This window comes from Acinonyx jubatus, chromosome E2 (genome assembly GCF_027475565.1).
Source record: "Acinonyx jubatus isolate Ajub_Pintada_27869175 chromosome E2, VMU_Ajub_asm_v1.0, whole genome shotgun sequence".
NCBI classification, from domain to species: domain Eukaryota; kingdom Metazoa; phylum Chordata; class Mammalia; order Carnivora; family Felidae; genus Acinonyx; species Acinonyx jubatus.
Window position 1 is genome coordinate 57346492 of NC_069396.1, and position 25456 is coordinate 57371947.

A 25456-nucleotide genomic window follows, 5' to 3' on the forward strand; every position below is an offset into this window, starting at 1 on the left:
AACCACCGGTTCTGCAAAGTCAGGCTCTGTCCGCTCTCCTCCGCCATAACTGGGTCCAGGCCATGTGTCAGTCTGTGGATTTCCTACGGGAAACTTCAATTCAGACAGTGACTCAGGAGATGGGATTAGTAGTAGCCATGATGGTCTGCGTGTGTACCACAGGAGAGTTGAGGGAGGCTTTGACAGAAAGAAAGAAAAAAAATGAATCAAATATGTATAATCCACTGAGACAGTCAACAACCTGGGTGGTGCTGCAGGTGACGATGACACTTGAAGGGCATCCGGCTGGTTCAGTCGGTGGAATGTGCAATCCTTGATCTCGGGGTTGTGGGTTCGAGCCCCGTGTTGGGTGCAGAGATTGTTTAAAAATGAAATCACAAAAAAAAAAAAAAAAAAAAAAAAGATCACACTTGATGGTTCAGTAGACCCAGGGAAGATACCTGGAAGAACGATTCTTTTTTTTTTAATATGGAATTTATTGTCAAATTGGTTTCCATACAATAGCCAGTGCTCATCCCAACAGGTGCCCTCCTCAATGCCCATCACCAACTTTCCCCTCCCTCCCACTCCCCCTCAGTTTATTCTCAGTTTTTAAGAGTCTCTCTTTTTTTTATTTTTTTAAGATTGTATTTTATTGTTTTTAATGTTTACTTATTTTTTTATTTTTTTAAATATGAAATTTATTGTCAAATTGGTTTCCATACAACACCCAGTGCTCATCCCAACAGGTGCCCTCCTCAATGCCCGTCACCCACCCTCCCCTCCCTCCCACCCCCATCAACCCTCAGTTTGTTCTCAGTTTTTAAGAGTCTCTTATGGTTTGGCTCCCTCCCTGACTTTTTTCCTTCCCCTTCCCCATGGTCTTCTGTTAAGTCTCTGAGGATCCACATAAGAGTGAAAACATATGGTATCTGTCTTTCTCTGCCTGACTTATTTCACTTAGCATAATACCCTCCAGTTCCATCCATGCTGCTACAAAAGGCCAGATTTCATTCTTTCTCCTGCCAAGTAGGATTCCATTGTATATATAAACCACAGTTTCTTTTATCCATTCATCAGTTGATGGACATTTAGGCTCTTTCCATAATTTGGCTATTGTTGAGAGTACTGCTATAAACATTGGGGTACAAGTGCCCCCATGCATCAGCACTCCTGTATCCCCTGGGTAAATTCCTAGCAGTGCTATTGCTGGGTCATACGGTAGGTCTATTTTTAATTTTTTAAGGAACCTCCACACTGTTTTCCAGAGCGGCTGCACCAATTTGCATTCCCACCAACAGTGCAAGAGGGTTCCTGTTTCTCCACATCCTCTCCAGCATCTATAGTCTCCTGTTTTGTTCATTTTAGCCACTCTGACTGGTGTGAGGTGATATCTCAGTGTGGTTTTGATTTGTATTTCCCTGATGAGGAGGGACGTTGAGCATCTTTTCATGTGCCTGTTGGCCATCCGGGTGTCTTCTTTAGAGAAGTAAGACCAATTATTTTGTAAAATACGTACGCTCTATAGTAATAGCAGACATGGAAAGACTCAACATAAATGGAGAAAGAAAAATTTCCCAGAATTATTGAATTCCAAAACTTATGTCCTGATTTTTAAAAAAAAAATTCTGAAAAACAATACCCATCCCTTGGTCCAATTATCTCAATTTAGGTGAATTGACAGTTTTAATTTTCTTGGGATGGCTAGGAAAGTAGGGATCCTTTATCACTCTCTAATATCCATTTCTAGTATCGTGTGGTTTTCTTTGTGTTTGTCTTGAATGAGGTTTACAGAGTTTCTTGCCTCCCTGGGCACATATATTTCATAAATTTCACAAAGCTCCCGTCACGATTTCTGCAATTCTGGAGCTCTTTTCTGCATGGCTCCCTGTAGTCGTCTATCCTACTCTGAATTTGTAGAGGGCCTGAACCCAGCTTCCTGAATTCCCACATCTACGTCTTGTTGAAATTGTTGTGTTCTGCTTGGGTTTGTACTCCCTGGGTAGATGTCCAGAGGATACTTCTAGGCACAGTGTGTCAGCAATCATGTGGCTAGACTTGTTTGTTTCAGTCTTTTGGATACCACAGTCCTGTATCGTGTGTTAGTATTAGTCCTGTACAGCAATATCTCAGAGTTATTTTGTGTATTTATTCACCTTCCCTATTTTTTTTTTTTTGATGAACAGGCAAGATAGGTGATGGTTACTTCATCAAGAAGTAGAAGTCCTAAAAATATTTTAATAGTCAATCTTTAAGCATGATTTCAGTTCCAAGGCAGATTTCTTCCTTTCTTATTGGGTCCTCTGTAGCGTAAATCTGAAGGTTATGTTATTATCCATCTTTTAGAAATGAGGAAATGGATGCACACTATTGAAAGATGTACTTTCGTGGAGCACCTGGCTGGCTCAGTTGGTACAGCATGTGGCTCTTGATCTTGGGGTTGTGAGTTCAAGCCCATGTTGGGTATTAGAGTTTACTTTTTTTAAAAAAATGTAATTTGGGGGGCGCCTGGGTGGCTCAGTCAGTTAAGGACCAGCACAGAGCCCGACGTGAGGTTTGACCTCATGAACTGTGAGATCATGACCTGAGCCGAAGGGCCACCCGGGGAACCCCTGTATCTGCATATTGAAGAGATATCATCAGGGAGATTCTGCTCTTCAGAGGTCCCTAATGGTGTAAGGGATGGGGACAATTAATGGAAAGACTGCCCCTAAACATGGTCACAGCTTTGTGCTCTCCCTCCACATTAGGGATGGGAGGTGAAGGTCAGTATGGAGGCAAAAAAATTGAGGGTAGTTTGTATATGAAAGAGAAACAGAGAGAAACAGAGAGAAAAAGAGCAAAGAGAGGGGAGATTGAAATTTCCTACACCTGATACAGTAAAATTGTGAAGGGGGAATACAAAACCCTTATGTTCCCTCAAGGGAACTAAGCCAAGTACTGGCTCCATAATGTTGGCGAAATATAATTTTTTTTTTTGAGAGAGAGAGAGAGGGCCCAAGTGAGCAAGGGGTAGAGAGAGAAGGAGAATCCCAGAAAGGCCACCAGAAAGAGAGAGAATCCCAGGAGGGCCAGAGGGAGAGGGAGGGAAAGAGAGAGTGCACGTGCGCGAGTGAGCGGGGCAGGGGTAGAGAGAGAGGGAGAGAGGGAGAGAGAGAGAGAGAGAGAGAGAGAGAGAGAGAGAATCCCGAGCAAGCTCCACACTGTCAGCACAGAGCCCGACTCAGGGCTCGAACCCGCAGAAACCAAGAGTCAGATGCTGAACCGACTGAGCCACCCAGGTGCCCCCAAACATACAAGTTTTCTAAAGAAATGCTCTAAGAAACAGGACAGACATTTCCCCCCGTATTTTCAGCAGGGAGACTTAAGCTCTTGATTGTAATCAGTTATAATTGCCTTCACGAGGTCAGATATCCCAGGCATCGCGAGGTTATGCTCCCAATTTGGTGCTAGACCAGCAGCCTCCGCGCCTCCCCCGGAAGCTCCCTGCTGGCTCCGAAGTTCGGCCTGGAGAGGTTAATGGCTACTGCTCCGGTCCCACCACGCAATCTCCAGACCTTCACCCCTCTGCCGCTGGTAAGCACCATGCTCTTTTCTATCTCTGTGAATCCGGCTTCTTTAGAAACGCATGTACGTGAAACCACGCAGCGTTTGTCTTTGTGACTGGCTTCTTAGCATAGTGTTTTCAAGGTTCATCCGTGTTATAGCAGGTGTTAGTGCTGCCTTCCTTTTTGAGGCTGAATAACATTCCAGTGGACAGAGCAACTACGTTCCCTTTATCCCTTCATCTCTTGATGGACGCCGGATTGCTTCCACCCTTGGGCTGTTGTAAACCTGTGAAACAGGTGATGCAACGGTGGGGCAGTTCTTAGGTGCGTATCAACTGAGTTTTTGGGTTCTTGTTTCCTGGCTTATTTTGGTGGCTGTGTCTGATACATGTCTGCGCCTGTGTGTTTCTGTAAACAGGGCTGGCTCTCTGGGATGATTTGCACGGCTCCTGTTAAGCGTATGCCTAGCTAATGCTCTTGGTTGCTTCTGGAAAGATTTTTAGTACAAGCGCGCCCTCCGCTGTCAGTGTAGTAAAGTGCAGCTTTTTACTAGCTGGCTCGCGCTGGGAGGCGGAGAATGGGGAGAAAGGTGATGTCCTTGATTTGTTTTTCCCCTTTCTTCTTGAAAAGCCTGAGATCCCCCTTTCTCCTTTTCCCCTTCGACATGCTATGTCCAAAAGCTGCCTCTCTCTGCTTTTACCGCTCACAGACTGCAGTTGGTGCCCTGAGGTCAGTGCCCTGACCTGTCTGAATGCTTTTTTACTATTTGCACAACTTTCTCTTTCTAGCGGTGGTTTTCGCCCAATTTTGGGCCTGCCAATAAGCACCTGCCTCTGTCTTTTGCACGGTTTTCCTCATTGTCTTTGGGCATCTTCGTGATACAGCCAGGTGATGAGATTATGTGCAGGTATTTTTTTTTTTTTTTTAAAGAATGTGATAGGGGTGCCTGGGTGGCTCAGTCGGTTAAGCGACCGGTTTCGGCTCAGGTCATGATCTCACAGTCCGTGAGTTCGAGCCCCATGTCGGGCTGTGTGCTGATAGCTCAGAGCCTGGAGCCTGCTTCGGATTCTGTGTCTCCCTCTCTCTCTGACCCTCCCTCGTTCATGCTCTGTCTCTCTCTGTCTCAAAAATAAATAAACATTAAAAAAAAATTAAAAAAAAAAGAATGTGATAGATCTTTGTGTAGTGATAAAGATCTTCAAGGTCTATTTCTTGCTAAATGAAAGGACAAAATGCAAAAAGTACATGACAGGATCCCGCCATGGGTATGCATTATTTTCCTTCTATTTATTGAACTTAATTTTATTCTAGTAATACATTCACATTGTTCAAATATAGAAAGTATGAAACCAGAGAGCATGAGAGCTTGCTCACTGGAAATCGGTGAGGTTTTCCCTCTTGCTTTTACTTGGCATTGTTTTAAAGTGTAGGCATTCTCTTCTGTTCTCATGCTAAGATGTGGTTTGGGGCTGTTTTGTCATTCTGCATTGTTTTCATTTTTTCCATTTATTTTGAAACAAACTCACGGAAGAGGGTTTTTTTTTTAAGTTAATTTATTTTTTTTTAATTTTTCAAAAATATTTATTTTTGAGAGGGAGACAGAACACAAGCAGGGGAGGGACAGAGAGAGACGGAGACACAGAATCCGAAGCCGGCTCCAGGCTCCGAGCTGTCAGCACAGAGCCCAACGCGGGGCTCGAACCCACGAACCGTGAGATTATGACCTGAGCCAAAGTCAGACACAACTGACTGAGCCACCCAGGCGCCCCTACATAAGAGTTTATAAATACAATACAAAGAAAAAATTTGTTTGCTGAACCATCTGAGACTATGTTACAGACCCGATTCAACTCCCCCAAATACTGACTGTATTTCCTGCAAACAAGGACATTCTCCTAGTTGACCACCTTCCAGTCCTCAAAACGGGGGTATTAATACTGACCTGCACTGTCTTTGGCCGTCATCGGGGAGACCCATCCATACTTACGCAATTGCCATAGTCTCCAGCTACCCAGAAAGCCTAAAATACTAGATAAAAGTCTTCATCGCAGGTGACTGACCCTGATGTCCACGGACTCTCCCCAACTTCTTACATGTACGATCCATCCGTCATGAGCTGGGATCTGCCACCGTCCAGGAAGCCAAGTCTTGAGGGGAACGAGCATCCTCTCGGGAGACACCTGCGTAAAAAGGAACTGTGCCCGCCGATCGACAGGTGCTGGTGTCTCCTTCCCAGGGCATCTCAGGGGAATTTGGGGCTCCAGATTTTCAGGTTTGTCCCCACAAATGACTGAATCCCAGATCCCACAGGGTCCCAAGGCTGCGTATTTCGCCTCCTTTGAAGCCCTGCACCGTCAGGCTGAGACCCTGGCCTGATTTCAGCGGGGTCGCCCCCTTCCAACTGCTCTAGAGGACTCTGGATTTCGTGGCACGTCTTCAACGGGAAATTGCCACTCCGGGCCGGTCACTCTGTTCCTACGGTTCACGTCGCCATCAGGACAGACCGCCCCTTGCCATGTGCGTGGTTTCCATGAGGATCTGTCAAGTCTAAAACCACCGAGTCCCCCGGCGCCTGCCTTTCACCCACACGCCCTCCCAATAGCACAGGTGACAGCAAGTGGCTGTGATGTGCCAAGGCTGGTGCTTAGATCCACGGTCATGGTCATCTGCCGGCGGCTCCTCCCGTTCACAGCCCAGAAAGGGGTCCGCACGGTCTGCACGAGGGGTTCTCGACTGAAGGTGACTTCCCTCCAGGGGACATCTGGCTGTTTGGGTGGTCACACCGGCAGGGGTGGCAAGGTACCACAGGCATCCTGGTGGGTAGAGACCAGGGCTGCTGCTCAACATCCCACAGCGCCAGAACCCAGGCGCCCCCTGCCCCACAGCCAAGAACTATCCAGCCCCAAATGTTAACAGCGCTGGTGTCGGAAAGCCTGCTTTTCGTCCATTACTTTCTTGGCATTCCCTGGGGGAAGGAGGGGTTTTAGGGGTTTTGAGATGAGCACATAAGCAGAGATGAACCCATTAGACAAAGAGAAGCTCTCCATTCTGTGCCACCAAACAGAACATGAGAAAGAAGTGGTCCAAATGGGCATCTCGTGACCCCAAAGACACTGAACTAGTGTCCTCTGGCTGTCGTTATAAATTAATCTCAACTCGGTGGCTTAAAATAACATCCAGAAGTCCAAAATGAAGGTGTCAGGAGGGCCGCGCAACCTTCAGAGCCTCGAGGGGCGTCTGTCCTGTGTCTCCTGTGGCAGCTTCTGGGGTCCCCCCACTCCCTGGTTTGAGGCTGATGGTTCCACTCACGGCCCTGTCTGCTCACGGCCTCCTCCTCTCTGCTCTGTGTCCCCTCCCCTTCCATCTCTTGTAAGGACACCTGTCACTGGATTTAGGGCTCCCCGCCCCCCAGATAATCTAGAACGATCTCGGGATCCTTCACTTCATTTTGTCGGCAATGTAACTTTTTCCAAACCAGCTCAGATTTGGACAGATCGTTCAGGGGTTCACGCTTTGACGGGCTAGAGGCCCAGCCTCGGGATGAAGTTGACTCTGTCGAACGGTCAGATACGCAGAAGGAAGCTTGGCTGCATCACTGAGCCCAAGCCTGCCTTACTTCTGGACTTGTGCTGCTATGAAATAGTGTCCCTTCTTGCTTGTGACTGGGGTGAATATCAGCCCAGCTCACATGCTGCATGTGTGCTCTCATAGCAGGCATGGGTGGCCCACAGAGCCTGGCCGAATCCCCAAAGCCCGAACAGCAGTCTGAAGGGTTTGACACGGTCGTGGGTTTCTTTAACACAACAAACAAAACAGGGGCGCCTGGGTGGCTCAGTCGGTTAAGCGGCCGACTTCAGCTCAGGTCATGATCTCGCGGTCTGTGAGTTCGAGCCCCGCGTCGGGCTCTGTGCTGACAGCTCAGAGCCTGGAGCCTGTTTCAGATTCTGTCTCCCTCTCTCTGACCCTCCCCCATTCATGCTCTGTCTCTCTCTGTCTCAAAAATAAATAAACGTTAAAAAATTTAAAAAAAAAACAAAACACAACAAACAAAACAAAAAAAAACATCCCCAAAGCATTACCCTCATGATTCATTCTTCAGTCTGCTTATTACGTTGCCACCATCCTCTCTGTGGACTTGTGTGGGTTTGAAGTTTTTCTAGGCCAGTTTTGATCATCTTTCATCTGTCTGGGGGCTATGTTTAGAGTTATGAATCACCTCAAGGCTTTCAGTAAAGTAGCGGGGGTTATGTTATTTGAGTCAACGCCTGCGGTCCTTGTGGCTTCTCAGTTCCGGAAAGGAAGCGGATGTTGCTTGTGAGGGTTCGTGGCTAGAATCAACCCCGGGCCGAGTTGGACTTGTCTCCATAAGAGCTAGGTTCTTGTGGGAGCGGCCACCCCAGTGGGCTGGCCTTCACGCTCCTTCCATTTAGGCCTGTGGCCCCCTGCCACGAATGGGGCTTCTGCATCAGACTGGATTCCAACTCTTGTTGCTAAGACACTCCAGGGTTCATTGGCTGGTTGGTCAGTTGGTTTTAAGTAAACTCTACGCCCAAAGTGGAGCTCAAATTCACAACCCCAAGATCAGGAGCCTCACACTCTTCCAACCGAGCCAGGTGGGTGCCTCCCCGGGTTGTTGGGGTTTTGTTTTTTATTTTGCTTTGTTTTTAAAGAGGCAGTAGTGGGGAGTTAGTGGTAACGTGTGGTCATTTCGCTTGACTTCCTTGCAACACTGATGATGCCAATTTTGCCTTAATAGAAACAGGAGGACTCGATGGGAAGTGTCAGGGAAGGTCATGGTCCTGGGAAAAGCCAAGGAAGCGGGTTTTGGAGAGGATGGGGCGCCAGGGAGAACGGTGGCTGCCCCAAATCCCGAGAACCTGTTACTTTACGTGGCAAAGGGGCATCGAGGGGGCAGATGGAATTGTTGCTCTTGAGCTGTTGTGAAGGAGAGAGGTGGTCCCGGATCACTGGGCAGGCCGAATAGCCTCACCAAGTTCCCTAAAAGCGGGGGAGAGGGAGAGCCAGAAAGACGGCCATGTGAGGACTTGGCCTGTCATTGCTGGCCCTGAAGGCGGAGGAAGGGCCACGAGGCGAGGAATGTGGGGGCCCCTAGAAGCGGGAAAAGGCAGGAAGCAGATCCTCCCCATGAGCCTCCAGAAGGAATGCAGCCCTGGTGACATTTTGACCTTAGCCCAGAGACCCGTTCTGGACTTCTGATCTCCAGAACTCTGGAGCATGAACCACCCAGTCTGGGCTCGTTTGTCTGAGCAGCCGTACGAAGCTGGTACAGACAGGAGCCAGGGTGCAGGGGCCAGGAGCCGACAGACCTCTTTGGGACAAACCTTATTGGTCTTGGTGTCAGCCCCATCGAGATCCAGATTCAGGGAGAGGGTCTGGTTGGTCTTGCTCGAATCACCTCCACGTGCCTGCTGCCCAGATACACAGAGATAAGGCACCCTGATTGAGAAACCCACCCAAACTGGGCAGCAGGGAGCCAGGAAGTCTGTGCAGGAGCTTCCGCTTGCTGAGCAGGTGGAGGCGCAGGGAGTGACGTCCCCAGAGATAGCACGGCTCCGTGCCCCTTGCCCTGTGGGGCTCTGCCCCCCCGGAGGCTGCCTCACCCCTTATCTACTCACAGAGAAGTCACAGACAAACCCAAACTGAAGCACCTTCTGTAACATACCTGGCCAGGACTCTTCAGAAGCATCCCACTCAAGAAAGAGAGAGACGGTTCAGTTTAAAGCGGATTAAGGAGACAGGACAAGTGATGTAACGTGTGATTCTGGATTGGCTACTGGATCAGAAAAGAATTTCGGTGGTTTTCTTTTGCACTGTAAAGGACATTACCAATGATAAAACTTCAACGTCTGTAGATTAGATATGAGATCCTAGCATCGTCAGTATTATTTTCTGGGTTTTGGTCATTGTACTGTGGTTATGTTAGCGAATACTGTCACCTCCGGGCAAATCCTACACATATATTTGGAGAGCCGGAGGTTTTGAGGTTACGCTCAGACTACCGGACTACCAGAAGTACTTTCCCTGAGACACACCAGAAGGGACTCTTAAATACCGAGAACAAACAGGGTTGCTGGAGGGGTGTTGGGGAAGGGGGGGATGAGCTGAATGTACAAGGGGGCATTAAGACCACTGTTTGGGATGAGCACTGGGTGTTATATGTAAGTGATGAATCACTAAATTCTATTCCTGAAAATCATTACACTGTATGTCAACTAACTTGGATGTTAAATTTTTTTTAATGTTTATTTATTTTTGAGAGAGACAGACAGAGTGTGAGCGGGGGAGGGGTAGAGAGAGGGGGAGGCACAGAATCCAAAGCAGGTTCCAGGCTCTGAGCTGTCAGCACAGAACCAGACGTGGGGCTTGAATTCACGAACTGTGAGATCATGACCTGAGCCACCCAGGGGCCCAGGGTGTAAATTTCTTAAAAATAAAAAAAAAAGTATTTTCCCTGATCCCACAGGGAGAAATGCACAGATTATATGAGGATACACGCACACATATGTATGTATGTGGGGGGGTGTATCCCTGTGGTGGACAGGATCTTAGGGTAACCACCCACCCCCCCCAACATGATTCCCACCTCCTGGTGTTCACACCTGCTCCTGGATTGCTGCACTGAGGCCTCAGTTCCTCTCTAGCCATCCCGGCCACTGGGATGTCTGCACAGGACAGTTCACAGCTCCTCCCGACGAGGCAGGGCGAGGGCCAGCACGACAGATGCCGATCAGTAGCCTGACCACAGAACCGGCTGTTCCGTCAGCTTGGCTGCATTCTTTTTGCTGGAAGTGAGTAGCTAGGTCCAGCCCTCTCTCAGAGGGTAAGAAGGACATGAACAGGGGGAGGTGGGGATCGTTGGGGTCCGTGCTGGAAGGTGCCAACCAGAGTCCGTTCATCCCAAATATACCCTTCGGCTGTTGTGGTCTGATGTGGTAACAGAAAGAAAACTAACTGTACTTCTAAGGCTTTGGGCCGTCTTTAACGCCTTTCCACTCCCTCCCTCGGCATCGTTGGCATCTGGAGCACGATCATGCGCTGTTCTGTGGATGTGGAACAGCATCCCTGGGCTCCCCACGTACCTCAAATGTCACATTTTTTTAATGTTAAGGTATTCGTACCTTGATTACCGAGCTTTTTGGTGCCAGCAAGGAACACACAGCTGCCACTCACCGCGCCGGGCGATAACTCACCCACCACCATACCGTCCTAGGAGGTAGTCAAGTTATTCTGCACATTCTACAGTGGGAGAAACCGAGGCTCGCAGAGGTGACTGCGGGTGTGCACGGTCCCGCAGGGAACCATGAACGTGATCCTGTCGGGCTCACAGCTTTCCCAGGGGTGTACAGTTCGGCACCGTGGCCGTCATTGGCTCTCCTGCCGCGGCCACAGCAGAGGGAGCGGACTCCTCCCTCAGCAGTTCCCAGTGACATGCACAAGGCAGGCGTCTGATGGCCCCGTGCCCCTGCCGGCCGATGGGCCAGGTGTGCACCTGCAGCCGGGTCCACTGTGCCTGAGAGGAGGCAAGAGCCACGAGGGATCCCTACCGGATGGTGTGGACGTATAGGCCATTGGTCCTTGAGCAATACTGCCACCTAGGGGGCGCTGCGCGCACGACAGCCTTGGTCTTGAGGCTCACACGGCCAACACTGCCACCTGGAGGGTGACGTAGGCATGGCAGCCAGAATTCCTTGGCAAACACTGCCACCTAGAGGGTGCTGCAGACAGAGCAGCCAGCCTTGGTCTGGCTGCTGCATCCAGGTGATTCAGCCTCCCGCGTGTTTTTGACACCTGCTCCCAAAGGTTATTCTGGGAGGGGCTGTCCCCTCACTGAGGAGAGGAACCACCGGACAGCTCCAAGCCCACCAGGCGGGCACTTTCAGCCCAAAGCCTCTGGGCTACCTCCTCATCCTCAGCTTCAGGGGCTGGAGCCTTCTCTTTGAATCCATCAAAGTACTTTCCAGAAACGCCCTCCAGTTCCTCTGCCACGGCCAGGTACGTGCTGGGCTGGGCTGCCAGCTGGGGGCTCTTGACCAGCAGCCAGAAGATGGGCCCTGCAAGGAGCCCACGGGCATTCAGTCCACACATGTTCTGGGAGGAGGACACAAACAGCCCAACGCCTCCACCACGATGCCCAGGGCCCACAGAGGCCAGAAGTCGGACCGCAGGGCCACACGGCCCACCTCCAGGCCTTTGCCTCCGAGGTTCCCTCCACCAGGGGTTCCCTTCCCCGGCACTGCCCAGCCACCTTTGGGCCAGAGACCAGCCCCAAAGCTGCCTCCCCAGCAAGCCTCTCCAGCTTTCCCCAAGAACACGGGAGCTTTCCCTCCTCTCCTTGAGCTCTGAGTCCTTACCCTACCTCCTCTTGCTTAAAATAACTTTTATTTATGAAATGTCTCCAGCGCCAGCCTCAACTTAGAATCCTTGATATCCGGCACCCACCCACGAAATGTTTTTCAGGACTAGTTCTAAAGTTCTAATTATTCAGCCTAAAGCTGGGTCAGACCCTCTGCCGGTTCTTTTAAGGGCCATCTCATCCTCACGACGGTGAGGAGCATGCTGTTATGGCCCTCGCTTTGTCGTTAAGGAAACAGGCTCCGGGAGGGGAGGATGCCTCCCTGGGTGGCAAAGCTCATTTGGGGTGAAGCTGGAGCCACCCCAGGCACAACCAGGAGTCCGCTCCATGGTCTCCTTCTCTGAGACTCGGTTTTCTCATCGAGCAGGATCTGGCCTGTTTCCTGGGGCTATTTCCAAGGATGGCAGGCTGGATCCACATGTACCAATAACTCGTTCTCAGTACCCCGGAAGATACGAGGGAGGGGGCAGAGCCAAGCCCCGGAGAGAGTCTCTGAGCATGAGATACTCTCTGAAGGAGTAAAGAGATCGCCCTTCACCAAGGTGGGTGGGCACCGTGCAATTAGTTGAAGGTGCAAACGGAACAAAAAGCTGGAGGAAGAGCCAATTCTGCCCTCTCTCTGCTTGAGCTGGGACATCCGTCTCCTGCCCTCAGACACCAGGGCCCCTGGCCTTCGGGCTGGGACTGACACCAGGGCTCCCCTGGTTGACAGGCCTCTGGGTTTGGACCGGGATACACCACCACCTCTCCTGGGCCTCCAGCAGACAGAGGGCAGATCACGGGGACTTCTCCGCCTCCGTAAATGCACGAGCCGATCCCTCACGACAGGTCTCTCCAAGCATCTGCATATATCTTATTCTGTTTCTCTGCAGAGTCTGACTGATACGCTGAAGGGAGCTGGGCCCCAGGCGGGGCGGGCAGGGGTTCGGCTAAGGGCCCGCAGGCCAGGAGGGGGCTTACCGAGCGTGAAGCTGGAGAAGGCAGAGCTGTGCATGCCCGTGTGTCTGCCCAGCTCCGTCCTGGCCACGCCGGGGTGCAGAGCGTTGACAGTCACACCCGTGCCTGACGGGAGAGGGAAGGAGAGGGACGAGGGGGTGAGCAGACACCAGGTTCACGCCCCACCTGGAAGGCTGATGCCGGCCGCCCTCGGCTCCAGGGCCATCCCATTCCGCGTCCTCCCCTTGAATCCACATCACCCCCGCTTGCTCGGAAACTTCCACAGCAAGTGGTTTCATCTTGCAAAGCAGCTCTGTCACGCAACTGCCTAGAGCAGGGCCTCCCGAACCTGAACGTACGTGAAAATCCCCCGGAGGGCCTGAGAGCCCCCAGCTGCCGGGCTCCACCCCCCCCCCCCCCCCCCCGAGAAATCTGAGGCGGTGGCTCGGGGTGGGGCCTGAGAGGCTAGTTACAGCCAGCTCCTGGCTGAATGGACGTGGCTGGCCCACGGATGCTCTCTGAGAAGCAAGGGCACAGGGCGGACCTTCCGACTTCGGCCCCCTGGACGCTGAGGTCAGATCGTTCTTCATCCTGTCCGCGGCAGGAGGCTGGGCGGCTGCATGCCAGCAGCAACGCTCCCCCCCACCTCCACCGCCCAACGGTCTTCAGATACTGCCGAATGTCTCCAGGGGTGCCGACTCACCCACGGTTGAGGACCGCTAGCCCAGAGCACCAAAGGCTTAGGTGCCGGTGCAGGATGAGCCGGGGAGAATGCCACGATGGATCAGTGACGTCTGCTTCGGGCACCAGTGAACACGGTGCCGTGCGTGTCCCGCGTCCACCTACTCTGTTCTGGGACCCGTGCTTGACCTCCCATGGGCCCAGCGTCACAGGAGGACTGTTCCAGGCGCAGAGCTAGAGGAAGAGAGAGGCCAGCGAGGCTCGCCACACACGTACCCTGCAGCCGCCGGCTCAGCTCCTTGGTAAACAGGACGACGGCCAGCTTGCTCTGGCAATAAGCCGCTTTAGTGTCGTACGTCCTCTTCTCCCAGTTCAAGTCATCAAAGTCCATGTGACCTGCGACGTGGGCCAAGGACGAGAGGTTGACGATCCGCGAAGGGGCCGAGGCTTTCAGTGTGTCCAACAGCAAGTTCGTCAAGAGAAAGTGACCTGGATGCAGGACAACAAAAAGGCAACTTTCCCTGAATTCTTACCTGGCACATAGGACCGTACTGAAAACATTACCTTGTGTGACCCTCCCAGGAACCCGTGGCTCTGGACAGGGGCCAGATCCATCCCCCAGGGGACCTCTGGCAACACCTAGAGGTTGCGGTCGTCACAACTGCAGAGAGAAAAGGGAGGTGCTCTGGCCATTGGGTGGGTGGAGGCCAGCCAGGCACGCTCCTAAATAAACGTCCTGTAGCGAGCAGGGCGGCCCCGCAGGAAAGAAAGATCCAGCCCAACATCAAGCTCTGCACGAATCCTATGAGGTCGGTTGGGGGACGGACCGCCTTCCGTCTCCCCAAATCCTTCCTCCATTTCTCCTTCAGCGATAGAACTGTCAGGGCTGCCCGGTGAAGCACTACATTTCCCAGACTTCCTTGCACCGGCATCGGTCATGTGACTGGGCCCCAGCCAATAGGACACTGAGTGATAGTCACGTGAGTTATGACCCTCCAAGACCTCGGCATGTGGTCTTATTTGGAGAGGGGGGTCTTCGCAGAGGCAATCAAGTGAAAGTGAGGTCATGAGGGTGGGCCCTAATCCAGTGACTGGCACCTGCCCAGTACCTAGTTCCTCCTCGCCCTTGCTAAGGGAACCCCTGTTGCATTCAGGGTGACAACAGGTGGACAGAGTAACTGCAGGACAGACAGACTGGAGGACAGACAAGGGGTCAAAAGGCCGAGACGGATGACGGATCTGAAGGACTTGCGGAGCACCCGGCTGTCAGCAGGCAACTCCCTGAGCTGCCGGTGACCCCACAAGCGGCTGCCCAGCTGCCCTTGAGAGTGAGGAGGACCCACAGAGGATCCCATTCACATCCCAGGCCGACGTTGACCCCACACAGCCCACAGCCCGAGGCCTCACCCAGGTGGTTAACGCCAAACTGCATCTCGAAGCCGTCCTCGGTGGTCCAGTGGGGGCACCGCATCACAGCCGCGTTGTTGATCAGGATGTGCACGCGCTCTTTCTCTGGAGGACAGGGGTGAGGGCAAACGTGTCAGTCCCACGCCTGCGTGAAGCACGAGCGCAGCTGGGGGGACAGCACCCCCTGCCCTGGGCTGACCATTGTCCCCCAGACATTCACGCCCAGCTGGAGTCTGGGAACACAGCCTGATTTTGCACAGAGTCTTTGCAAAAGTTATCTAGTTAAGATAAGGTCATCGTGGGGCCCTAAACCAACAGGACTCAGACAGCAACCCGCGGGGGGAATGTGCTGTGGGGACGGAGGCAGAGACTGAGCGATGCGCCTGCGAGGACCGAGGGCCACCTCCAGAAGCTGGAAGACGCAGGAGGGACTGTCCTGTCTCAGGAACAGTGCCGCCCTGCTGACACCTCGATCCTGGACTTCTGGCCTCCACAACTGTGAAGAGACTGAGATCTCAAACCAGTTTGCTATATTCTGAAAACAGACACGCCCCACCTGCAGCTCAGAGACGTTTTCTGAAAAGGGAAGAGGCGACATCTGCAGGGGCCTCGGGGCCTGAAACTGGGGGGTTATGCGTGGGAACTCCAGCTCAGCAGGCAGCCGATTCCCAGCCCTGCCTCTCCACAGGCACAAGCGGCCGTCCCTCCCTGGGCCTGTTTCCTTGTCTGTAAAATGGGACGAATAACAGCACCCTCCACCCTGTATCAGTCAGCTAGGGCCGCGTAACAACGGGCCACGGAAACATACTGCGTCCCAGCTCTGGAGGCGGGGAGTCCGGGATCAGCGGGTCTCAGGATTGTCTCCTTTTGAGGACTGTGAGGGACAATCTGTTCCTGGCTCTCTCCCCAGCCCGTAAACAACTGTCCGCCTTCTGTCTCTTCCCTCAGCATCTGTCTGTTGTCCTCACCTCCCTCTCTACAAGGACTCCAGTCATACCAGAGTAGGGTCTACCCTGCTGCCCTCACTTTCACTTGGATACCTCCGTACAGACCCTGTCTCCAAATAAGGTCACGTTCTGAGGTCCTGGGGGCTGTGATCCCAACACATCTTCTTTTGAGGGGACACAGTGGAACCCACAACACTCTCAAAGTGGTTTTTAGGTTCAGTAGAGACAACAGACTAGTTATCCAGCACCTTGTAAACAGAGCCTCTATTTCGTTCTTTATCTGATGGTGGATGGGGTAGCACGGAACTACCTGGAACCATCAGACGAGGGTTCAAATCCCCTGGCTCTACCCTGGCCAAGGCACACAGCTTTGCTCTGATTCATTTCCCCCTCTAAAAAGGGAAAACACTAGAACCTGCTGGGTAGAACAGGGGAGAAAAAACACCACATGTATGACATGCTCCGATTATATCAAAAAGGCCCAGGGCAGGTATATATATCTGCTTGCTTTAGAAACGCACTAACAGGGGTGCCTGGGTGGCTCAGTGGGTCGAGCGTCCGACTTCGGCTCGGATCATGATCTCATGGTTTGTGGGTTTGAGCCCCACATCCGGCTCTGTGCTGACAGCTTGGAGCCTGGGGCCTGCCTTAGATTCTGTGTCTCCCTCTCTCAAAAATAAACATTAAAAATTAAAAAAAAAAAAAAAAGAAAAGAAATGCACAGTCTCCAGAAGGACACCCAAGAAGGGGTGCACTGAATACATCTGAGGAAGAAGGTGTCTGGGAGCTAGCGGCAGGGAGATGGTTGGCTGTATCCCCATTTGTACTTTCTGAACGTTTCCTCTCATAAATGTCATTCCTGTTCCCAAACATAAGGACGTAAACCAGTTCTGAGGACATCGGGTGGGAAGGAAGCAAGACGAGAGAGTCACGAGTGTGATGCACTGCAGAAAAATGCCAGCCTAGTCCCCGGATCTGCAGAAAGAAACACCCAGCAAAGAGAGCGTGAGGGCCGGGTACCCTGTGCTGTGCCCATCGTCGCGGCCGTGGCCCCACACAGGACCCTGCGCAGAGCCTGGATCCGACACCTGGCTGCGTCCCGGGCGTCACCCGCCACCCCCAAGAGCCAGGGAGCCTCAGAAACCCGTGGAGAGTCGGCACCATTGCCCTTCACCAGGCTAACTCATCCCTCATCCCCCCGCACTTCCAACCTCATCCGGGCCTCTGCGTCTGGGGGATCTAATGCCGAAGGAGTTCGTTTTCAGACAGGGCAAGCTTCTCCTGTAAAGGACCAGATGAACACTTTTGGCTCTGCAGGCCATACCGTCTGTCTCTACTGAACTCCGCCGTCGCGGGACTAACGTGGCCACCGATGATACGTGAACTAACGGGCACAACTCTGTGCCAATAAAACTTTATTTACAGACACTGATATCTGACCTCCATACAATGTCCGCATATCCAGAAAGATAACTCTTTTGAGTTCTTCCAACCATTTACGTAAACGGTTGACACGTAAAATACGTTAACGTGACCAGAAGAGATAAAAAGCGTATCATCTTCTCCCGCAGACGCCTGTCCCTGTCCGAAAACACGGGCCACGGTCTACCGACACCCCACGGTAGCCCTAGGACTTGGCTGGTTTAAACTCACTCCTCAAAGCCTGGCCACCCCACCGCGCCCCTCAAGGCCGGCGTCCTCCCTCCTACCTTCGGTGATCTTCGCCGCGAACTCTCGGATGGACTTGAGGGAGGCCAAGTCCAGGTGCCGGGCGCTGACGTGGTGATTAAGGGTCTCCCTGCGAATGTCCCTTGCTGCCGCTTCACACTTCTCCATGTCCCGACAGGCCAGAATGATGTTGCCTCCTGGAAGCCCAGGACAGGATCAAGGGTATATTTTTTTTAATCTTTTTTTTTTTTTATGTTTATTTATTTTTGAAAGAGAGAGAGCATGAATGGGGGAGGGGCAGAGAGAGGGAGACACAGAATCCTAAGCAGGCTGCGGGCTCCGAGCTGTCAGCACAGGGCCCAACGCGGGGATTGAACTCACGAACCTCAAGATCATGACCTGAGCCAAAGTCGGACGCTCAACCGACTGAGCCACCCAGGCACCCGAGATAAAGAATATTTTTTAAATCCTCCCCTCGGGGGACGCCTCAGTGGCTCGGTCGGTTAACTGTCCAACTCTTGATTTCAGCTCAGATGATGATCTCACGTCACGGTTCATGGGTTTGAGCCCCCACATCGGACCCTATGCTGACACTCCAGAGTCTGCTCGGGATTCTCTCTCTCCCCATCTCTCTCTGCCCCTCCCCTGCATGCACACATACTCCCTCTCAAAATAAATAAAGATTAAAAAAAAAAAGGATAAGTGGGTAACCTGTGTGTTGTGTGGATTAAATCTCAATACGGCCATAAAAAAAAAATTAGAAAAATGACAAGAACCAGGGACTGAAGAAGGACAAGCAGCCATGGTGTGGACTGCGTGGATGTGTGTGGCTTACCTGCCCGCCACCGGGCCCCGCTGTCCCTCACACGCTCCACAAGGGAACTCATGGGACGCGGATCCGTTCATCCTCTGCTGCCTCGGGACCTCAGGACCGCGGTGGGTGTGTCCACCCTCTCCTGGGGGGAGCACGTGCCCCCTCCTTGGGGAAACCCCAGGAGGCCCATTACGGCCCCCACCGCTCTCACCTCAGGGGTGGACAGGGGTAGACCCCACTCCAGCCTGGCCCGCCAGGACCCATTCCCCAGCCACCCCAACCCGTCAAGCCCACAGAAAGTTTGCGATCTCCCGCAGCCCTCAAGCCTGCCCCGCCGCAGCCTTCCCGCCCCCACCAGTGATGGCTCTGCTCCTCCAGCAGCTCAGACGCAAATCCTCGACTCCTCCTTTTCCGGTGCCTGACCTGACAGGATGTCCACTGACTGTAACTTGGAAGGAGACCTTCACGTGCTGAGCGGGGCAGTCCTCCCGCCCGGAAGTCCACCAGGACCCCAGTCCGACCAGGAGAAAAACACTGACCGGACCCAGATCGAGGGGCCTTCTACAAAACACCCGACCAGTAAGCCTGGAAGAGCCTGAAGCCAGATCCTCACCCCCAGCCTCTGACCCAGGCCCCAAGCCAGCCATCAGGACGGAGTCGACTACCGTAAGGGAGCACAAGGCCGGCACCAAGAGAAAAGCCAACACCAGAAACTGCTGGGTGTCCACAGCCTCCTCGGAGACCCAGAGTCTCCCTCACCGCGTTCAGAGAGGAGAGCCTTTCCGGCCTAAGCCGACATGACTTTGGACCTGGACAACCAGAAGGCCTTAGCGTCCCCCAGGAACGCAAACCCTCCAGCACCAGACCTCACACCCCAAGCCTCGGGCAGAGAAGGCAGGTGCCCGCTGGGGCCTCACCTCTTTTGGCCAGCTCCAAGGCGGTCTGCTTCCCGATGCCCGTGTTGGCGCCGGTCACAATGACGGTCTTCCCGAGAATGGTGGCCTTGCTGGGACAGGACCCTCCGGCAACATAGTCTCTGAAAGCGAGAAGCCACGTGGTCAGTTCTGTCCATCTGCACCCTTTGCTGCAGGTGCCGACATGAGCTTGTGTTCCCCAAACCGAAAGACGGAAAGGACATCTGGTGACTGCATGGGGGCCACTGTGATGTCACAGGTAAAGAAAGGGCTCAGCAGGGCCAGGTGTGGGGGAGCCTCTACGACAATCAGTACTTCCTGAAGACCCGCTGTGTTCGTTTCCTGTGGCCGCTGGAACCAGTCACCACAAGCTCGGGGGGGTTTAAACTCTGCTGGCGTGATCTAGGGCTCTGCAGGCAGGCGTCTGAAACGGGTCTCACTGGGATAAGGGCAGGGTGTTGGCAGAGCTGTGTTCCTTCCAGAGGCTCTAGGGGAGAGGCCGGTCCATGCCTCTTCCAGCTTCTAGAGGTGCCCACTGGCTTCTGGCCCCTCCGGCTCCTGGCCCCTCCTGTCCCCAAAGTCAGCTGTACAGCGTCTTCACGTCCCTGACTCGGAAGGACCATTGTGATTGCGGTGGACCCACCTGGACAACCCCCCCCATCTCAAGGTCCTTGACTCAATGGCATCTGCAGAGTCCCCTTTGACAGGTAAAGGACCATATTCCCAGGCTCTGAGCATTAGGACGTGCCCATCTTTGGGGGGCAGGGGGACCCTTATTCTTTACCCATGTCCCACAGAAGCCAAATACTGGAAACAACTGAATGTCACCAGTGGGGGACTGGCCAAACAATGCCATCTCCATATGAGAGAAGGGAGCTGTACAAGACGGAAACCACCAGCCACCTGGGGCTAAGTTTTTATTTAAATTAAAAATAAGGGCACCTCTGGGGCACCCGGATGGCTCAATGGGTTGAGCGTCCGTCTGACTTTGGCTCAGGTCATGATCTCATGGTTCGTGGGTTCGAGCCCCACGTCGGGCTCTGTGCTGACAGCTCAGAGCCTGGAGCCTGCTTCGGATTCTGTGTCTCCGTCTCTCTCTGCCCCTCCCCTGCTCACGCCCTGTCTCTCAAAAATAAAGATTAAAGAACCTTAAAAAAAAAAAAATAGGGGCACCAGGCTGGCTCAGTTGGAAAAGCAAGCGACTCTTGATGTTGGGGTCGTGAATTTAAGCCTCACGTTGGGTGTAGCAATTACTTAAACAAATAAACTTTTTAAAAATAATGAAGAATAGGGGCGCCCGGGTGGCTCAGTTGGTTGCGTGTCCGACTTCGGCTCAGGTCATGATCTCACAGTTCGTGAGTTCGAGCCCCGCGTCGGGCTGTCTACTGACAGCTCGGAGCCTGGAACCTGCTTCAGATTCTTTGTCTCCCTCTCTCTATGCCCCATCCCCACTCATGCTCTGTCTCTCTCCATCTTACAGATAAAACATTTAAAATATTTTTAAATAAATAAATAACAAGATACAGGCCAAGTACATGAAAAAGGCTTTATCAGATCAGGAGTAACAACTTCAAAATGAAGCTGCATCACAGCCCCAGCAAATAAACCCAAAGGTAATTATTCAAAGAGATTTACAGTCTATGCTTCATTCCCTTAAAAAAAAAAAAAAAAAAAAAGGCATTTCAATATTCCAATCACTTTCAGGCCTCCCAGCCAATCTCTTGTGTAACTGTAATAAAATGATATATTGCTGGGGCGCCTGGGTGGCTCAATCAGTTGAGCGTCCGACTCGATTTTGGCTCTGGTCCTGATCTCACGGTCTTGAGATCAAGCCCCTCCACTGGCTCTGTGCTGAGCGTGGAGCCTGCTTAGGGTTCTCTCTCCTTCCCGCTGCCCCTCCCTTACTCCTGCACCTCTCCCTCTCAAAAATAAACAAACCTTTTTTTTTTTTTTTTAAATTACATATTGCTGGGCACCTAGGTGGCTCAATCATTAAGCATCTGACTTCAGCTCAGATCATGATCTCATAGTTTGTGAGTTTGAGTCCCACCCGCATGGCATGGGCTCCAGGCCCTCTTGGGATGAACACGAGCCCCACTTTGGGTGAGCCCTGCTTCTCTCTCCTCTCTCTCTCTGCCCCTTGCTCACTTCGACCCCCTCTCCCTCTCTCTGAAAAAAAGAAATTATATATTACTATTTCTTTTTAATTGCGGTAAGAACACTTAACGTGATTTCCACCCTCTTAACAAGTTCTTGAGTGTACAATATAACACCATATTGTTAATTACAGGCACGATGCAACTATACTTTAAGTGCTATCTATCATAACGAACAGCACAAATATAAAACACTTCCATCAGCGACGAAAGCTCTCCGAAGCAGTGCTGCTATGGAATACTGGGTTGGCTGGGTTTTCTGTGGGGTTTTTTAGGGAGTTCGCCCAGGAGAGACAAGTATATATAATCCATGCAGTTCAATCTGGTCATGCACTGTGTTGGGCAATTCAGTTTGCGTCCCCGATTTCGGATAAGAGAGCTTAAGGTGGCACACATTTTCCTTGCACCGGGGCCAGCACATGACTATGGAGACCGTTCAATAAGTGTCCGCAGGACGGATTCAATAATCGATGACAAGTAACGGAAGCAATTAGACCAGCAGGTTCACAAGGGCCCGGATCCGCCCCCTTCCTCGGAGTGACCTTGGGCCGTGACCTGCCCTCGGGGGCCTACCTAGGTTTGCCCCCCAACACTGTCTGGGGGCGGGCTGGCCGGGTGAGCTGGAGGAGTTCTAGACCGTCGGCCACCAAGCAACCTCTCCCCAGCCTTCCCCCCTCGCGGCTGCCGGCGGCCCACCAGCAGAGCGCACTCACCGGAGCAGCACGGCGCCACCCGCCACCGTGCCCAGCACGGAGAGCGGCAGGAGGTAGCGGTTCATGCCGGGTAGGAGCGGGGTTCGGACGCGGAGCCCCCTCCCCCCCCCAGACCAGCCGCTGGGTCGCCCCTGGGACCACTCAGCCCGCGACCCACGTGGGGAAGGCCAGGCTGTCTGGGACTCAGGCTTCCGGGAAGAGGCGGGGGCGTCTCGGGAGCGGGGCTTCCAGGGGCGGGGCTTCCAAGGCGGGACCTATGAGAATGGGCCCTGGCGCCGCTGCGGCTGGGAATGGTAGTTTCCGGGGCGGTGGGCGTGGCCGTGGCTTAGGGGCGGGGCATGAGGGGCTGGGCCAGTGCGAGGGTTCGATGAAGTCAAATTTGCTCAGCTACCAGGCGCGGCGGGGTTCTTCTGTAACACGAGGGTTAAGATCCTGCTGCTGCGGTTTCTGCCACCGCTTCCAGGCTGCCCTCCTCTGTGTGTCTTTCGGATATGTCAGCCTGTTTCCCACCTAAAATGCGTGTTCACCAGTAGTACCTTCCTCATAGACATTATGAGAGAATTTGAGAACTTCAGTGCTTAGAAACTAGGATTTAGTACCTTGGGGTTCCCAAACGCCTGGGGTCCTTGAGGAAAGAGTAGATCAAGGCGTGGACTCCTGGTCTGACCGAGGAGGGGGTAGGGACTGGATTCCCAGTTCTGAAGGAGAAGCGTCCGGGGATCAGAATTCCCCGAGTCTGAGGGAGGAGGTGGTGGGGGTCTGGACCCCTGGGTCTGAGGGAGGAGGAGGCTGGGAGCAAGATTTCTGGGTCTGAAGGAGGAGGGGCTGGGGGCCTGGACTCCTGGGTCTGAGGGAGGAAGGGCCGGGGCCTGGACTCCTGGTTTGAGGGAGGTGGGGATGAGGGTAAGAACTCTTGGGTCTGAGGGAGGAGGGTCTAGGGATCTAGACTGCTGGGTCTGAGGGAAGAGGGGCTGGAGGCTTGGACCCCTGGATCTGAGGGAGGAGGGTCTAGGGGTCTAGACTGCTGGGTCTGAGGGAGGAGGAGATGGAGGCCAGGACTCCTGGATGAATTATTGTAAATTTATACAATGGGTCATTATTGCATAAAAAGAATGAACCCCTGGCAGTTGCCGCAACACGGATGAAGGACAAAAGCATCATTCTGAATATAAGAAGCCAGACACCAGATTGCATGCCGTGTGACCGCAGTTAGAGGCATTCCAGGGAAGGCAAGACTATAGGGGAAGACAGGATCTGCGGGGCCAGGGGTGGAGGAAGTGATCACCAGAAAGGGAACTTCTTCCGGTTTTGGAAATAGTCTCTGTGGCAACCCTACTGGCGGTTATACGCATGACTACATACATTTGTGAAATGTTACCAGCACGTTCACTTAAAAATAGTGAATTTTATTGCATGTAAATCGTCCCACAATAAAGCTGACTGAAAGAAAAACTGAAATTTTTTTTACAATCTGGTTTTGGAAATCACTTGACCGCAAGTAACTCATTTGATTTACGATTCGATCGCATTTGTCTGCAATCAGCAGACATGCTTGAGAATTCTTAGGAGGTGAGAAAAATCTGGCTGATAAATTGTTTCCAAATGTCCCAAGAGATTTTTGAATATTGGATTGGACGACAAATCTGATGTAACGTTTTGTAGGTATAGAATGAAATGTATTCACTTTGGGTCTGTAGCTTTTGTAGTTTGGAGCTAATGATTTTTCCCCCTTGGGGTGATGTTGCTCATTTCTGTAGTGTCCTGAAAACTGTGAGTTCCATGTGCCCTCTTGGACACAGGGCACCCAAAGGGAACACAACAGCCCTGGGTCCAGGATCTGTGATTGGAGACTCAGCCTAGGAATGTGGAAAAAGTTCCCAGAGGAGGGGAAACCCAAATAGGGTTTTGAAGGATGCATAGGAGTTTGGCAAGTGAAACAAGTGAAGAGGGGCAACCAGACAGGTGTAACAGCGTATATAAAGTCTAAGAGTCATGAGGCAAGTTGTTTGGAGAGAGACACACGTTTGGGATGACAGGAGGTTGGCTTGAAGGGAGAGGCAGCTGGCAAGAGATGTGGCTAAAGGGAAATTTTAAAAGAAAAAGTAAACAATAATACCAGCAACTATTTATTGAGTACCTACTATGTGTATTTAATCTACACAACCCACCAACGAATAGGTTTGTAAGGCAAGAATAGGGATGTGGCAAAGGTGGCTGAGTCTGGTGAAAAGCCTCTCCCCTTTCTGAGACTGTGGGAACTTGGCGCTCCTGGGCCATGGAGGGAACAAGGCATGCGAAAGGGGAAGGTGCCATTGAGGCTGTGCTAAGGAACCCCAGACCCTGGCCTACACAGATCTTGCGTCAAATTCCTGCTCTCCTTCTTAGATGTGTGCCTGGAGCAGTGACTTTCCTTCTCCCAATTTCTGGCTCCTCTTACCCACCACATGGGAAAGAGTTCACATCCTTCATATATAAAGAGCTCTTATGAATCTGCAACAAGGAGAGGGGAGCATAGGCAAAGGGTATGATGGGCAATTTGCAAAGAAGTAAAGTCAACACACACGCGAAACTACTCGGCCTTCCTAGGAAGCAAACAAATGCTCATTAGGATAATTACAAAATGATATTTTCCACCTATCAGATTGGCAAGATCGAGACAATGCTCATGCCCAGTGTTGGCAGGGATGTGGTTAAACACATAGTCACACCCGCTGACGGAAGTTTCAATTAGGACGACCTGCCCGAAAGCCGTTCAGCGATACATGGCACAAATGTTTGTGCATAACTCTGAGCCGGTCATTCCTCCCGTAGGAATTTGTGCTAAGACAGAATTAGTCATTTGGAAAGAAAGATCCACAGGAAAATGTTCCTCACAGCCCTGTCTCTGTGTAGTAACAAAATTCCAGAAGCAAGTAAAAGCAACCTCAATGCCTGTCAGTAGTAGAGGGGTCCTGCTCTCTACTAGTCCTTCTTCTGTATTCCTTTCCGCAATTATTTAATGAGCACCTACTGTGTCCCAGACATTGAACTACACCCTGGGGAAGCCAGCAACAAAACAGACAAGGTCTCTGCCCTCACAGACCTCCTGACGCTGACAGTGAAATTAATTCATCTGTATGTGGCTCCAGACAGACTCTGCCTTCAGCTTTAATGTTTAAGAACACCCATGACTTCCTGGGGGCGCCTGGGTGGCTCAGTCGGTCAAGCCTCCGACTTCGGCTCAGGTCATGATCTCGTTGTGGAGCATGAGTTCGAGTCCTGCATCAGGCTCTGTGCTGACAGCTCAGAGCCTGGAGCCTGTCGGATTCTGTGTCTCCCT

At 52.3% G+C, this 25456-nt stretch overlaps 1 protein-coding gene across 2 annotated transcripts in view; it reads right to left on the minus strand.

Moving 5' to 3' along the window:
• The window catches only part of RDH13 (retinol dehydrogenase 13), a 280844-nt gene extending 258500 nt beyond the window's left edge, over nt 1–22344 (minus strand). The window contains exons 1-7 of one of the 2 annotated variants that reach the window (XM_053210672.1): nt 22138–22343; nt 19272–19390; nt 17582–17737; nt 14926–15030; nt 13795–14007; nt 12862–12963; nt 9940–11599 (exon numbers count right to left, since the gene is read on the minus strand). In XM_053210672.1, coding sequence (XP_053066647.1) covers nt 11373–11599; nt 12862–12963; nt 13795–14007; nt 14926–15030; nt 17582–17737; nt 19272–19390; nt 22138–22202 — 987 coding nt within the window. In that variant the 5' untranslated portion in view covers nt 22203–22343 and the 3' untranslated portion in view covers nt 9940–11372. Of the gene's footprint in view, nt 1–9939; nt 11600–12861; nt 12964–13540; nt 14008–14925; nt 15031–17581; nt 17738–19271; nt 19391–22137 lie in introns of those variants that run through there. The other variant, XM_053210673.1, reaches the window with a different exon arrangement.
• Between the last annotated feature and the right edge of the window lie 3112 nt (nt 22345–25456).